At 46.2% G+C, this 15813-nt stretch overlaps 1 protein-coding gene across 1 annotated transcript in view; it reads right to left on the bottom strand.

Moving 5' to 3' along the window:
* Window positions 1-421: 421 nt before the first annotated feature.
* Window positions 422-15813, bottom strand: part of LOC103800245 (hepatocyte nuclear factor 4-beta-like) — a 25991-nt gene continuing 10599 nt past the window's right edge. Inside the window, exons 4-10 of the mRNA XM_009072615.1 lie at window positions 8581-8687; window positions 7181-7336; window positions 5976-6063; window positions 5019-5171; window positions 3047-3283; window positions 2075-2188; window positions 422-558 (exon numbers count right to left, since the gene is read on the bottom strand). Coding sequence (XP_009070863.1) covers window positions 422-558; window positions 2075-2188; window positions 3047-3283; window positions 5019-5171; window positions 5976-6063; window positions 7181-7336; window positions 8581-8687 — 992 coding nt within the window. The remainder of the gene's footprint in view (window positions 559-2074; window positions 2189-3046; window positions 3284-5018; window positions 5172-5975; window positions 6064-7180; window positions 7337-8580; window positions 8688-15813) is intronic.

Below are 15813 nucleotides of genomic sequence, written 5' to 3'. Positions count from 1 at the left end.
ATGGGAGTGTAATTACATTTTTGATGGAAATAGACTTTTTCCTACCAAATCAAGGCACACTGTTGCATTAAGGATTGTCAGGAGCTGTGCGAGGCACTTGGTTGGATGAAGATCATGGCCGAAGGCTTTAAGAGTCTTGATTACACCAAGCAAGGTGATAACAAAATTGGAAGCCGTGCTCCACAGAGCTTGCAGTCTTGGTCCTGCTGTCCCCCAATCCCTTGTGCAGAGGGGGTGTTGGTGGTGGGAAGACCCGTGGTGAGGCTCCTGCTGCAGGTGGTACCTTGTCTTGACTCATGGATGGGAGAGAGTGTGAGCGCCGGATCCAGCTATGGGCAGGGGGTTGCTGTGCTTTGCCTCTGCAAAGAGAAATGGCCTGGTTCACTTTCAGCATGCTCCCAGCTTCTCCTTCCACCTCTCCCTATAAAATCTCCTGCTTGGGCAGCACTGTATGAGGCAAGAGCTGTGCTATGGCGCTGGGGCCTGCGCTAGAGCCTAGTTTATAGTCTTCACTGCCTGTGCTTGGAGAAGAAGATGGAAGGGATGTTTCAGGAGATGCTGTGGGAGAGAAAAGAGACACAATTAACTTGGCCTTGGATGCTGTTCAATAGAGCAGTGCCCAAAGAAAATCAGCAAACCATCCTGTGAGCCAAGGAGATTGGAGGATGGAGCAGGGGGATCCATCCCAAATTCAGGCATGTTGCAGCATATTCTTCCTTTCTGCTTTGTGATGAGGCCCAGGGTGGACTGATATGCACATACCAACTCATCTCAGGATTTTGTACTTGGGACATGCCCCCAGCTGCTTTTCAATCTTTCCTCATCAGAGAGCTCAACCTGCTGAATCTCATCACAGAACACAGCATCTCCCTAATGTGTGCTGTAAGGTGGCTTAAGGAATAACTAAAAGCAACCTAAAATACATGGTGCCAATATTTATGTGGCTGAGAAACAGCAAAATGTGTTCCAAGAGGTATTTGATTGTAAGTGACAGGAGACTGTGTATTCAAGACATTGTGATTACATGGCAGTGGTTGTTAAATTACAACTCCTGTTCTACTTTCCAGTTTTAATAGCATCTTGCAGTGGGTAAATAATATCCTACAGTGGAAAAATACCTTAACCAACAGACATGGCCTGCAAGAAGTGACTTGGGTTGTCGAAGATGGTGTTCTATTCAGGTGATATTGTGTTCTGTTTCATAGAATCACAAACTGGTTTGGGTTGGAAGGACCTTAAAGCTTATCTCATTCCACAACCTTGCCATTGGCAGGGACACAATCCACTAGCACAGGTTGCTCCAAGCTCCATCCAACCTGTCCTTAAACCCTGCCAGAGATGGAGCAGCCACAGCTTCTTTGGGCAACCTGTGCCAGTGCCTCACCACCCTCACAGGGAAGAATTTCTTCCTAGTATCTAATCTAAACCTTCTCTCAGTTTGAATCCATTCCCTCAGGTTCTGTCACTACATGCTCTTGTCAAAAGTCCCTCTCCATCCACCAGCTGTCCCCAATCTTGATTACTGTATTTTTTAAGCCTTGTGACATTTTAGTAACATCTCAAAATTCCTCTGGATCATGCTGCCATGTGACAATCTCAGCTCCTTTTTGGAAGCATGTACAGGAGTCAGCCAGGGGGCTGTGAGCTTTGAGTCACAGAATCAAAGAATCATCAAGGTCGGAGGAGCCCACTGAGATCAAGTCCAACCCTTAGCCTGCCACTGCTGTAACCCCTAAACCATATCTTCCAGCGTCAGATCCAGATCTCTTAAACATCTCCAGGGATGATGACTCCACCACATCCCTGGGCAATATTCCAGTGTCTGAACACCCTAACAGGGAAAACATTTCTCCTAACATCCAATCTGACTCTCCCCTGTCTCAGCTCAAGGCCATTCCCTCTAGTCCTCTCCCTGCAGCCATGGCAGGAGAGACATCCCCCATCTGTCTCCAACCCCCTAATTCCAATGTAATGCCTAAATATATACATCAAATTAAAGGTGTTTTTCTTAACTGCTTCTCCTGTCCAGTCCCTTCCTTGTGATGACACTAGCAATGTGAAAGTGGCCACGTACGGTCTGGAGCTGTGTGAATCACAGAGCTCATGTTGCTTTGGAGAACATGTCCTGGCATGGGTTCCATGTTGAGGTTGGGAGGTCCTGACTGGTACTGAAGATCAACTGTGGTTCCTGCAGGGGAAGTGAGAGAAGACATCATTCTTTGCACAGTTACCAAGAAGGCAGATGCTCTGGGTTACATCTCTTTTGTTCAGAGGATGTGGAAGACCTCTGTGGGTGGAGGTTAATGGCTCATCTTTGCTTCCTTCCTGCTCCACTGTCCTCTTTGCCCTCAGCTTCTCACTGTCTAGAGGCAACCTCCAGGGATGTCTGGGGTTACAGCTAATATCCAACTGCACTGTTCTTCCATATGTGTGTGTATTCCAATTATAAGGATTCCCATATAATTATAACTTCTGCATACTGCTAACAAAAAATGTGTTGTCTTCTTGCAGAATGCATCAGTTTAGTAGGAGGCCTAGAAGTCAAGTGTCCACTGGTGTGACACACCACAGAGTGTACCCATGGCTATAGAACTCATTGGAATTTTAGAGCTAGACTGGAAAGAAATAACTGAGGTGTTGCCTCAGAGTAAGGAGGTCCCATGTTCAAGCTACAGTTCATAATAGAGTTATAGAATGGGTTGGGTTGGAAAGTACCTTAAGGACCATCTAGTTCCAACTCCCTGCCATGGGCAGGGACACTTTCCACTAGATTAGGTTTCTCAGAGCTCCACCCAACCTGGCCTGGAACACTTCCAGGGATAGGACAGCCACAGCTTCTCTGGACAACCTGTGCCAGTGCCTCAGAACCCTCATAGGGCAGAATTTCTTCCCAATATCCAATCTAAACCTACTCTTTGTCAGTTTAAACCCATTCCCCCTAGTTCTCCTACCATACATCCTCCAGAAGACACAAACCCAGATACTAAGCCCTGCAACAGCTTTGAAATCCAACAACTTAGCTGTCCTTCCTCAGCAGAGTTCATACCTCCCAGCAGCATCTCCTGCAGCAAGCTGTCAATCCTGGCCACACCAAAGAGCTTCACAAACTGGACTTGCTCTATCATCTGCCAGGTGATGCTCTGCAGTGGGGGCAGCAGGAGGAGGATGTCGCTGAATCGACCTCGGGAGTCATACTGACGATCATTGATGTAATCTTCTAGGTTGACTTGGACCTGGAAGCGCATGTTCTTCACCTTCCCAGGCTCACTCAGGCCTTTGCAGTCTGGGAGGGGAGAAAAATAAAGTTAATTGCTGTGCACTGGAACTGAAGAGGTATTACTCTGTCAGTCAGGCTCTGTGGAGGGAAAGGGATGAGATGCCAGTGGTCTACTGACAGAGTCTCCAAGATTAGGTGGCAGATAAGCACTGGGCTGCCACTATTGCATATCTCACATGGAACAGGGAAACAGAGAGGGGAATTTGAGAGGAAACATTAATTTGAAGGGACTATGAGGGCAAAGAGTAAGAAAACAGGAGCTTGTTTCAGGTAGATATATCTGGCTACTGCCATCAGTGAAGAGGAAAGTTAAACCGTATTTATCCTTGCAAGGAAATGGCCTGGAATATTCCCTTGAAAACTCTGATTCACAACTACTAGCTCTAAATGGATGCAGGTTCAGTGCATGTATGTTGCAATTACAGCTGCTGCAGCATCAGGTTCTTGCCTTAATCTCTTGTCTTTGACCTGTGGTTGATGTGTTTTTCATGGACCACTGGTCCAGCTTTGCTTAAGCAAGTAAATGTGACTCTGGGTAAGGTGAAGTGCCAGGATTTACAACTTTCCACTCCTGCCTCTGCTGTTATCTAAACCTGAGATTTCTGGATCACTGCACTATTTTCGTCACTGTCTGCAAAGAATCCACAAGCAGCACATTTTGGGGATCATCATGCCAAGAGATTAGGTGAAGTGGTTAACAAATGCTTGGATGTCAGCATGGAGCTCTGAGGATGTGCCTGCTCGTTAGCATGAATGAACTTCAGTTCTGTAGAGCTTCTCACTTCTTCCTTTCAGATGAAATCTCAGGGCCTCACTGTCACATTGAACTAAAGCTGCACAGAGACCCTGATCAGCTGAGGAGGTAATTTGTCAAACCCAATTTGGTAATAACACCCTCACTGTAGTCACAGAGGCTCTTTGGTGAGTTCATGGTGTCTGTAAAACTTCTGTATCTCGAATTTAAACTGGTGTATGTAGCAAAGAAACTAATTAATGGAAGATTCTCTAATTGCTCCATGCTAATAGATGCCAAAGACAAAAAGACATTGGTCTGGGCTTGGGATTGTTCCCCCATCTCTATTTCAAGCTCCAGGGCAACACACACTGAAGGGATTTGAGTGCTGTACCAAGGGGAGGTTGTGTTTGCTGTAGGCATGTAGAAACAGGAGTGTTTGAGGGAACTTGGCTGAAACAGAAACCTCTGTGTTGGTGCAATAAAAATACAGCAAAGTTTCCAAACAAGCTGTTGTTTGCATCTGTGTGTTTCTCTGTTCTCCATCCTGTGTGGATCAGCCCTGTCCTGGGTCAGTGCTGCTGCCAGCAAGATCCATTAGCAGATCCCTGATATTTCTGGGTACTCTGAAGAGCACATCTCTCTGTGGGTTTTAATGGTGCCTTCTGGCCTTTGATGAATGCTCCACACTGCTGCTTGCTTGACTCACTTTGCTTATACATAATTCAAGGTAGTCATCTCCTGCATTTCAGGCTGATGGGCTTTCCCAAAGCCAAGCTGCTGAAGCAGACAAACTCCTCCAGGACCTGCAGAATCCTGCACATCATCCTGACTGGAGTTCATACTTCCTGACGAGTAAAATACTCAGGAATAGATCACTTCTATCTGCACTAGCAAGTGTTACTCACTACAGCAGAGGCAGGGTGAAATGTAGAGAGGTTTTCATGGTTATTAGAGAGCCCCCAACTCCTTTTCAAGCCCCATCCTTGGCAATCCTTGGAAGCTCACCTGGATCAAAAAAGATGATGGCTTTGAGACAAGCATACTCATTGTCATCGATCTGGATGTCTCTCAAGGGCTTCACCAACTCATCCAAGATCCTGGTGGCCACACGGGCAATTTCCAGCTCAGGGCAGTGCATTGGGATGATGAAATCATTCCCTGGGGAGAAAAGAGAAGTTCACCATCAGATTTTCACTCCAGCTCTGCAGACATGGTCTCATCCAGTAGTTACCCCCAGGTGTGTTGCCAGGTAGTCCCAGTGCCCATCTGCAGCAACTTTCCAGTCTGCAGCTTCCTAATCTTATCTATGATTGAGAAACAAGCCCTGGATCTCATTCTTTGGTCCTAAATTATCCCACTGGCACATGTCTGTGCACCCACACTGCACACAAAACCTGCTCCACGTTCTGCTCTTCTTTCCCCTCTGTTATACCTACCACCTGTTTGGAAGCACTGTTGTATCTTTATTTTTGGTGTAGTTTCTTTTTAAAACAAGTTTTCCCTTTTTTTCTTTACTGTGCCATTCAAGGTCAATATTCATATTTTCTCAAAAATAATCCCACCTTTTGGAGTGGCAGAGAGCTATAGGAAAAGGAAATATGGATTTGCACTATAATTTTTAATAGACTTTTCTGCTAAGTCTGTAAGTATCAATACCCAAATACCCATTGCTTGTGCCCTGACAATTTCAGTTAAGAAAACAAAGCAGCACAGTCTGAAATGCTATTAAGTATTGGGAGTTTCTCATCCACAGTTTCAAAGCAATAAGGGAACAGCTATAAAAATCCCAGTGAATTTTCTTCCTCCTTTTTGCTCTTCTCCAGAGACTTCTCCAGCACTGAGTCTCAACCCAGATGTGCAGCCCATGCCCAGGAGTGCAGAGGGGATTTCAGGCAGGCAGAATCCCTGGCAATGACCTGAGGGAGTGAATTATAAAAGTAGGAGAGTATTTCACTACTTTACCTAACAACAGAAAATCAGTGTATGGTATGGACCTTTTGGCTACCCCCAGCAGCAGGTGCTCCCCTGCATGGGCTCTGAGCAAGGCAACCTGGAGAGGGCACAGAAGAAAGAGATAATATTATGTTTGAAAGCAAAGAAGGTAGTTTTGAGCTGTTGCTGTTTAGATTAAGTCAATTTTGCTGATTGCTTTGATCTGTCAAATCTACAGATAAAGTATTATCAAGAGCTAGAAGATATTAGTGTATGTTCACGTTGAGAAGTGTTACTGCATCATAGAATCATCAAGGTTGGAGGAGACCTCTAAGATCACCAAGCCCAACCATTAGATTTTCATGGAAAACTAACTACTAATAAGAAGTAGTTTTCAGCTAAAAAAGCAAATTGGGGCTGAGTCATTTGAATTCTTAGGAAATTAACAGCTTTTATGCTCAACTATCAGGTACCAGTAAAGGCAAAATTAGTCTTTTTTGACTCGGTCCTTTTGGTTGGACTTTGGTTACTTGAGTTATTTTAGTTGATCACAGAATCACAGAATATTCAGAGTTGGAAAGGACCCACAAGGATCACTGATCCAACTCTTGATCCTGCCCAGGACACCCCAACAATCCACCCTATGCCTGAGAGCATTGGCCAAACACTCCCTGAGCTCTGTCAGGCTTGGGGCTCTGACCACTGCCCTGGGAGCTGTTCCAGTGCCCAGATACCCTCAGGGGGAAGAACCTTTTCCCAATATCCAACCTAAACCTTCCCTGGCACAGCTTCAGGCCATTCCCTTGGGTATGTCTCTGATTGCCAGAGAGAAGAGATCAGTGTTGTCCTTCCACTCCCCCTTGTGAGGATGTTGTATACAGTGATGACCTCTTGGCCTTTATTACTCTTTCTCTCCTGTTAATCGATTGCTCTGCATGAGGTGATCTATATGTTAATGTGTTATTCCTCAGTTGAAAGGTACAGTCAGGAATTCCTATTTCCCTTGGGTATGTCTCTGATTGCCAGAGAGAAGAGATCAGTGTTGTCCTTCCACTCCCCCTTGTGAGGATGTTGTATACAGTGATGACCTCTTGGCCTTTATTACTCTTTCTCTCCTGTTAATCGATTGCTCTGCATGAGGTGATCTATATGTTAATGTGTTATTCCTCAGTTGAAAGGTACAGTCAGGAATTCCTATTGAAGGGGTTTGCAGTAAAGAGGCATTTGCATTTTACCTGGTCATCAAGTGGGAGCTCACAAAACGCTGGGATGTATTTTGCCCATTCAACCAGCACCAGGAGCTGCTGTTTCATGGACTCACACACATCATTGATGGTTGCAACCTTCTTCATAGCAATGTCTGTGCTGTGCACTGGGCTCAGTGATAAATACTGCAAGAGAAACAACCAGGCTGTGTTGGCATCACATTAATGCTGGTCTACCATCCTCTATAGCAACAAGTCAACCTCATCAGGACTTTGACAAGATGTTTGTTGCTGTGGTTGCACATCTGCTCAGCAGCATGTTCTGTCCAACATACAGCCCTTGGTGTAGCCTCCACGAGGTGGTGCTCAGTCCCAACACACACCCCTCCCTCCTCTGCCTCCTTCCCTACTCTCCAGGCTGGCTCAGGACAAAATCTGGCTAACATTCCCATTCCCAGCAGGAGCCAACAGCACTGGGGCTCAGCTTCCCATCAATCACTTAAGCCAGTCACAGGCATAAAGCGCATCCAGGCTTTCTCCTCCAACTTGCTGTCTTTCTGGGACACAAAAAACACTTCTAGGTCTCTAAAGGAGGGGTGTGGGGTGGGGGGGGGGGAGAGGGTTAAGACATCATCATTTTTGAGAAGGAAGTGGATGCTTTACTGCATGTAATAGGCAACATCTGGACCATATGCTTCAGTGGAGAAAGGTCATTTGCATAAGAATTTAAAGGATGCTCAGGGTGAAATCCATGGTGGAACATGAAATACAAAAGCAATCAGTGTTAGCTGAAGCCCCGGGATTTTATTCACATTATTTTGCTGCCCTAAAATTGTTAGCCTGGTAGACAAGTTATGAGCAAAGATACAATCAACCATGGAGGGAACATTATGTTTGGAGCAGGACAGAGTGTGCAACAAGGAGGGAAAAACTGTGTGAATGCAATGAGGTTTTAGGGATACAGCAACAATTTAGGCTGGGGAATAGGGGGCTCAGGGGCTGCAACATTCCTTGGAATATCATAGAATCATAGAATTTTAGGGGTTGGAATGGAGCTTAGAGATCATCCAGTCCCAGCCCCCTGCCCTGGGCAGGGACACCTCCCACCACACCAGGTTGCTCAAGGCTTTAGCCAACCTGGCTTTGAACACTGCCAGGGTTGGGGCAGTCACAGCCTCCCTGGACAAACAGTTCAACTTGGCATCTCACATTCCAAATACTGCATCTGCTTCTTGCAGGACATGTTGCCCTGATAACACCCCAAGGATTTTTCCTGTCTGCTTTCTGATACCTCTAATTCATTTTCTCCCCTGTGGCTTTGTGCAAGAGCCATCCAAGGGCAGAAAGAACATCCAGCCCTGGATGGTGTAGTGCATTGGACTAGCTGAAGGCCATGGAGCTGTTTGGAGGACTGTTCCTGCATGTCATACCTGCTGTGCCATGGCCTCAGCCTGAGTGAGCACAGTGATGGAGAGAGAGCCATTGTCCTCGTAGCTGCTCCTGCGGATGCTGATCCTGTCGCGCTCGTTCTGCACAGCTGAAATGAGAGTGAGCAGTGGTTGTGTCAGTGAGAAACCTTCCCCACAGCCAGTGGCTGCTGTTCCTTCTGGACCCAAAACAGGAGTGGATGGGGCTTTAGTGCCTTCAAGATCCTCCACTCTTGTTGGATGCTGGAATAAGACTAAACAGCCTCCAGGGGAGGGGGAAAGGGCAATAAAGAGAGAGAAGACCAAGCACAAGGGAGATAAGGCCATTTGAGAGTCAGAGAAAGCCCCATGGGATGTTAACTGGTCCCACTGAGTTTGACAGTTCCTTCTTAGGACCTGTAGTGAAAGGAAGTGCCTTCAAGATCCTCCACTCTTGTTGGATGCTGGAATAAGACTAAACAGCCTCCAGGGGAGGGGGAAAGGGCAATAAAGAGAGAGAAGACCAAGCACAAGGGAGATAAGGCCATTTGAGAGTCAGAGAAAGCCCCATGGGATGTTAACTGGTCCCACTGAGTTTGACAGTTCCTTCTTAGGACCTGTAGTGAAAGGAAAGGAAAAGGAGTAATGTGGATAAATTGAAAGAGAGGAAGTTTAGATTAGATCTTAGGAAGAAGTTTTCCTGTGAGGGTGACACTTGTAGGAGGCTGTGGCTGGCCCAGCCCTGGCAGTGTTCAAAGCCAGGTTGGCTAAAGTCTTGAGCAACCTGCTCTGGTGGGAGGTGTCCCTGCCCAGGGCAGAGGGAGTTGGGGCTGGATGATCTCTAAGCTCCATTCCAACCCCTTAATATCCTATGAAACTATGATACATCTCAGGGGGAGTTTAGGGGTTTGGTGTCAACCCTTCTCACTTGGCAATGCACCCACAGTGCTGGAGTCCTGGTCTCCAACACCCTTTCTGCCATGTCTGCACTAGGAACTCCTCTCCTGAGCTTCTGGTGCAGTAGGATGCTCCTGAGGCTCCATCTCATCTTATGGCAGCACTGGAAAACCATCCTCTGATCCCACCTCAAAGCAGCCTTGGAGCATTTCCTGACCTTGAGACATGACAGGTGGGGATCCCAGAGGACATCTCCACCACTCACAGAGAGCATGAAGAGTCACTTCATTAAGGAAGCTCCAAAAAACGAAGCTTAAATTCACCAATTCCCCCTTAAACCCATTCCCTCAGCCTTGCCCATCATGCCCTGTTTTCAATGAGCCTGAAACCCTGGCAGCAATGCTGGCATGCAGCTGGGGAACAGACCAAGCCAGGGTTTGTCCCCAACCCTGCTCTACCCTCTGCAAATCACTGCTGGAAATCAGTTCAGTGTGTCCCAAACTGTCAATAACAGCAATACCACACACCTTGGACACAATACAGGGACCACAGCAGAGTGAAGATCAGCCCAGGCACTTTGCAGACAGAAAGGTATGCCCATGCCACAGTGAATTTGAAAAAACCACTGACTTCTGAGGCTCATTCCACTCTCTAAACCATCCTTTTCCCTGAACACAAGGCACGTGCAGCCCCAAGCTCCACCAGCCCTGCACACTGAACATAAGGGATGTATTGCACTTCAGCAGCTTATTTTTGCAACACAGGCTCCAAGAGCTGACTCACCCCCACTGCAGCCTTCAAGAGAAACAGCAGCAGAGAAAAGAGGAGAGTTTTGTCTTATTCCAACCTGTTTTCAGTGTTGCTGTCCCCCCATCTCCAAGCCCTGTTGCCTCTGTCCAGCAGCACAAGCCACATAGGTGTGGGGGAAGGAGCCTGAACACAGACTCAGCCTTTTCCTGACAGCTCATACATCTTGGCTGCATCCAGTTCAGAAAGACAATTGTCAGGGCCTTAAAGCAGAGGGAGCAGGAAGATTTAGCATGTGGTGATAGTGCAACACATCCCTCCTCCTTCATCCAGCAATTCTAAGCTCCTTTCCATTTTATTTAGGGGGAATGACTCAGGCAAAGCTGTCAAAGCACGACTCACTCTGGGCTTTAACTCCTCAGAGGCAAAACTGAGCTTCTGTCCTTCTGGAGGCTCTAGTGGCCACTGGAGATTCTTCCAGCAAGGATTGTTTTTGCAGAGTCAACAAAATCATTTTGCCATCATTCCTGTGAGACTTTGCCTCACTGCTGGGTCTTGTTTTAGAGCATCACTCTGCATGGGACTCATCCCTGAGAATTCATCAAGGGAGGAACTTGGGCACTGTTTTACACAAAGGGGGGAAGGTGGGTTTTGTCAGCTCATGGCCAACTCCTGCTCTGTTTTCCTAACAGCCTCTGATGAGAGGCCAACAAAGTGAAAGGGCAGAAAACATGCAGCAGTGACAAAAGTCAATATCTCCCCTTATCAACAGGAGCATAGTATTTATTTTCCAAGACTGGCGGCTCAGCCTTGCTGTCAGTCAGGACCTGGTTGTGCTCAGAGAGATCTGATGGGCTCCAGCCACCAAACCTCTTGGTACCTTAGAGCCCAACATGCATGCAAGGGGCTGGATGAGTAAGCCTTGAGCAATATGGTCTGGTGGGAGATGTCCCTGTCCAGTGCAGAGGGTGTTGGGACTATATGATCTATAAGGTCCATTACAACCCCTAAAATTCTATGATACCTATTTGTGAAAACTGCTACACACCTACATATTTCTGAAGCATTTTCATGCTATGGACACTACATAGAGGCAATTAGTCATTAGAGAAGAAACAACTACAGCCCTTGGGAGGCTCCTCTAACCCACCTTAGACAGCAGTGTACATTGCCCTGTGCATGAGGGTGCTCAGCCAGGGATCCCCACCAGCCTGAAGGTGGTTATAGGAACCAAAATCCATGCCCAGTATTCAGAATGGATTAATCCTTCATGGCTTTTATTGGTACAGCAGCATCTAGCACTGAGTAGAAACAAGCCTGACCCAAACTGTGTCATCACTGACTTTGCTGGAGAGTCCCCACCCAAGCTTATACACCTGGTTTCACATCAGCTGCTCCCCAATGTAGCTCTTAGGGTATGATGAAGCTCTTTTTGTCCCCTTACAAGAGAAGGTACAAATTTTGCCTTTCCAATCAAGTTACACATCTTATTTTATGTGAATCCGACAGACCCAGACAGACCTGGGCCCTGATGACAGAGTCCTTTAAGAAGCCTTCAGCCTGTTTTTCTCCTGGGTCCTTTTATGGCACATATTTCAGTGGTTCCCTCATGCTTTGATAAGCTCAATCTTCAAGTGTAAGTGGATGGTACAGACTTTCTCAAGGTGATTTGGGTCTTATCACTGCAAGTACCCAAGATGTGATGGAATTAGATACAGATGGGAGTTAATGTTTGACCTGCCACAAAAATTAATCTATTACTGGGGTGGTAATTCTATTGCTATATTTATTGTGTTTGTAAAAGGGAAGGGATAGGTCACTGGTGAGGAGGCAGTGGGAGTGCTCAAGGGGCTGGTGCTGGGCTCAGTGTGATCTTGGCTTTGCAGTCAATGAAACTCAGTAAACTTGCAGGAAGGGCAAAAATGCCAGTGCTGGATCCTGCTGGAGCTGCTGTTTCCAGTAGGTGCCTGGCAAAAGCTTTGCTCCATGGCTTTTTCCCCTCTTATCCTGTCCTCTGCACATTCCCAAAGCTAATAAACACCATGAGGAGCCACTGCAGCCCCACAAGAAGGGACATCAGTGCCTGTGAGTCTCACAAGCTGCTCACCAGGGACAGTGTGGCCCTATGCAGGGCTTTGCCCCAACAGAGGGCAAGATGATGCTTGTGTTTCCTTCTGGGGAATTGTCCCTGTCTATGGCATGTTCTGACTGTGGGAAGCAGATGGGAAAATAAACATATTGTCCATCTGATGTAGAGGAGCCCTGGAAGGGGTTTTGTTATGCAGAGTAGTGCTGGACCCTTCTGCAAGGCTGGCAGCTGCCAGACAGGCTGTGGAGCACGAGTGGCTCTGAGCAAACAGCAGTGTGTTTGTGGGATTGCAACAAGCCTGTGTTTCCCAAACACTTTGTCCTTGCTGCCTTGCCACACATGTCCAGAGACTGTGATGGGGAATCTCCAGGGAGTCCAATAAATATAGGCACAGGCACTGAGTGGAAGGGGAGTGCAGCAAACCAGTAACTTTCCACAGCAGCTTAGAGGTTAAAGCCCTGCCTACATGGGAACTACCATTTCTATTATTATTCCACTAAAGCAGACTCATTTAATGCTGATGGAGTTGGAAATTATTAATAAACAGCATAAAGAGAGAGCAGGATGGAGGTGCAAGTGCCCTGTGCTGTGCTGGCATTCACCAATGCTCATAGTGTTTCTGTCTCCACCACTAGATTTCCTCCTTCTGCTGCCTGATTAATTTATAACCACAAATAATCTTTTTTTTCCCCCCAAGCTACCTCAGATTTTGTAGGGGTGGTATATTTTATTCCCCAAGAAATCCCAATGGTACACACACATTTAATCCTTTCATGGGTTTGGGGGCTGATTTATGACTATCGCAAGTAGTGAAGATCCTTTATCTTTTCCATCCATCTTTGCACCAAACTGCAGTTGCAGCCTCCTGAAAGCTGACAGGAAAGATGACCAAACACAAAGCATGAAACAAGACAGAGGTGCTGTGAAACACTAATAAAACTGTCCTATAAACCTGTCCAATTTACCAATAATAGATAAAAAGCAGCCTCAAACCCTCCCACTGTGTTGTGGCAGTAATTCAGCCATTAATTCTTTCTCCTTCTGCATAAAACTAAAGGAGTTCATGTACATTCATAAATTACTTTGAAGGGGATGAGAGGTTAAATTTTAACCCCCTTTTTTTTTTCCAGCAGCAAAGTGAATCCTCCAAGGCAGTGCTGGTGTTTCAAAAGGCTTCCAGGTTTCAGGCACTGAGCTCTGTGTGAGGAGATGACCTGACTCACTGGAGAAATCACACCCTGCTCATTTCTTCAAGGTTAAACATGATCTCAGTTTGCTGCTAAAAATAGTCTCCTGCTGTTTTCTTTGGGTGTTGAAGTACCTGGTGCACTCCTCAGCCACTGATGCTGTAGTGACCAAAAACCTGTCTGGTGGCATTGTGTAAAACAATAGAAATCGAAGCTTTTCCTGAGCAAAGAGAGAAAATCAGGGAGAACAGCCAGAAAATCCCCCAAACACCCAGACCACCCTGTGCCACAGTCCCAGCCTTAACCACAAATCAAGAATAAGGGGATGAATCTCTCATTAGAATCTTAAATCCTGATCCCAGAGGTGTTTCAGGAGACAAGAAGAGGTTTGTGTTCAGGCAAGCCTTTTCCTCTACCTTCATTCCAGCTTTAATGATAGTTATTAAAGTGAATTATTGATACCAAAAATGTAATATGGATAGGATTGATCTGAATGAGCTAATTTCTAGGAAATATGGGGACTGGACTTTCCAAAAGACTCAAGTTTTGGTCCTTTCTTGCTCTGGATGGAACTTGGATCCCATCTCAGTGCACAAGCCTGAAGGCTCAGGACTCTTGTGTGGGACAGTCTTGGTCCTTTCCAAAAGTAGGGCCAAATCCAGAGTGTAAAAACAAGAAAATATAGAGATATAACTGATACTTTTCCCCAAAACATCTGTCCAGCTGCATGAAACTCATCATGAACCTATAGCTGCTCTGTGCATCCAGGAACAGCAGCCCTGCACCTGCACTGCTGCCCCTATAGACAGAGAGGTTAGAGTCACAGAATATCTTGAGCTGGAAGAGACCCACAAGGATTATTGAGTCCAACTCTTGGCCCTGCACAGGACACCCCAACAACTCACGCTGTGCCTGAGAGCATTGATCAAACACTCCTTGAGCTCTGTCAGCCTTGGGGCTGTGACCACTGCCCTGGGAGCTGCTCCAGTGCCCAAACACCCTCTGGGGGAAGAAACCTTTCCTAATATCGAACCTAAGTCCCCCCAACACAATCTAAAGCTAGCTCAGGTGTTTGCAACATATGGAATTTCCTTTAGGGAGAAATTTCCCTTCTACCAGTCTCATAGCTCCTTGCAAATTCTTATCCACTAGAATTGCTTCCAAAATGGAAAAAAAAAGAAAGAGCCAAATGTGTCACATCATGTCTTACAACACAGGAAGACTGGGAAAAAAAACCTCACTCTGGATCCAAACTTGCAGTTTATCAGTTAGTTTTGCTGGGGAACAGCAAGTTCTGGGCCACTGAGCACACAGGCAGGGAGCAGTGGGTCAGTGGGGCTCGTGCAAGGGTGACACAGCCTGCTCACTCCACCCCAGGTGTACCGTCACAGCCAGGCTGGGGAAAGGCTCATTCCCAGCTCCTTCCCCTCTGCTGTGAGTAAACAATGCTATTACCACACCCTGGAAAGTCTGATTGCTGTTCTAGGGGCTGGCCCTGAAGAGAAGAAAGAGTGATGAACTCTTGCATGAGACACAGAGCATGGCAAGGGAGGATGTCACCACTGTCCTCTCCCACCATCAATTGCTGCTAAAAGATTTTGTGCAAATATTTATCTCTTCCTAATATTCCTCTATCCAAGACATTGCTTCTCTTTTTCCCTAAAGCTTTGCAATACTGTTTAATATTAATCTAGAACCACCCTAAAGCAAATAACTGTGTTCTTTTTGTGCACACAATTGTGCAAGCAAACTTTTTTCCCAGTCCTGCACACATGCTTTGGATACAGCTCTGCTCAGCCAAGCTCATTTCTGCTAAGCACTTGCTCAAGGTGCTTTAAAATCTTCCTTACCAAACACATGAGCAGTGTGTGAACACGCAACCTGACTGTGCACTCATAAAAGAAGTTGCAAAGAATGTGACTATGTGGAACTTGAAATGAGTCATCTTCCATCAAGCTGCAATCAGTGATGAAGGCATGAGCCAAGGTTTTATAACTTTTACCATAAAACTCCATAAAAATCATGCTTCAGCTCAAAGAATCAAGCTGATAACCAGATTTCAGCCTTTCCAGCAGTGGAGCTTCCTGCATTGGCACTTGGCTTTATCCCCATCTAGTAGTGACCAGATCAGCTTTGATTTGGTCTTTGTTAATTTAAGCTCTATTTATTTCTCCATCTGCTCCATTTACTCCATTTCTCCTAAATTAAACCAGGAGGCATTTTTGCTATATCCATGACTTAAGCCAAATTTCAAGACAGCCAATAAAACTTATGGTCAGAAGATCAGAAAAATTCTTTCATCACCAGCAAAATCTTATGAATTACCAGAAATCTGTG

Source organism: Acanthisitta chloris, unplaced genomic scaffold (genome assembly GCF_000695815.1).
Source record: "Acanthisitta chloris isolate BGI_N310 unplaced genomic scaffold, ASM69581v1 scaffold6944, whole genome shotgun sequence".
Lineage (NCBI taxonomy): Eukaryota > Metazoa > Chordata > Aves > Passeriformes > Acanthisittidae > Acanthisitta > Acanthisitta chloris.
The sequence above is the reverse complement of the archived record's forward strand: the minus strand, read 5'-3'. Positions and strand labels throughout refer to the sequence as shown.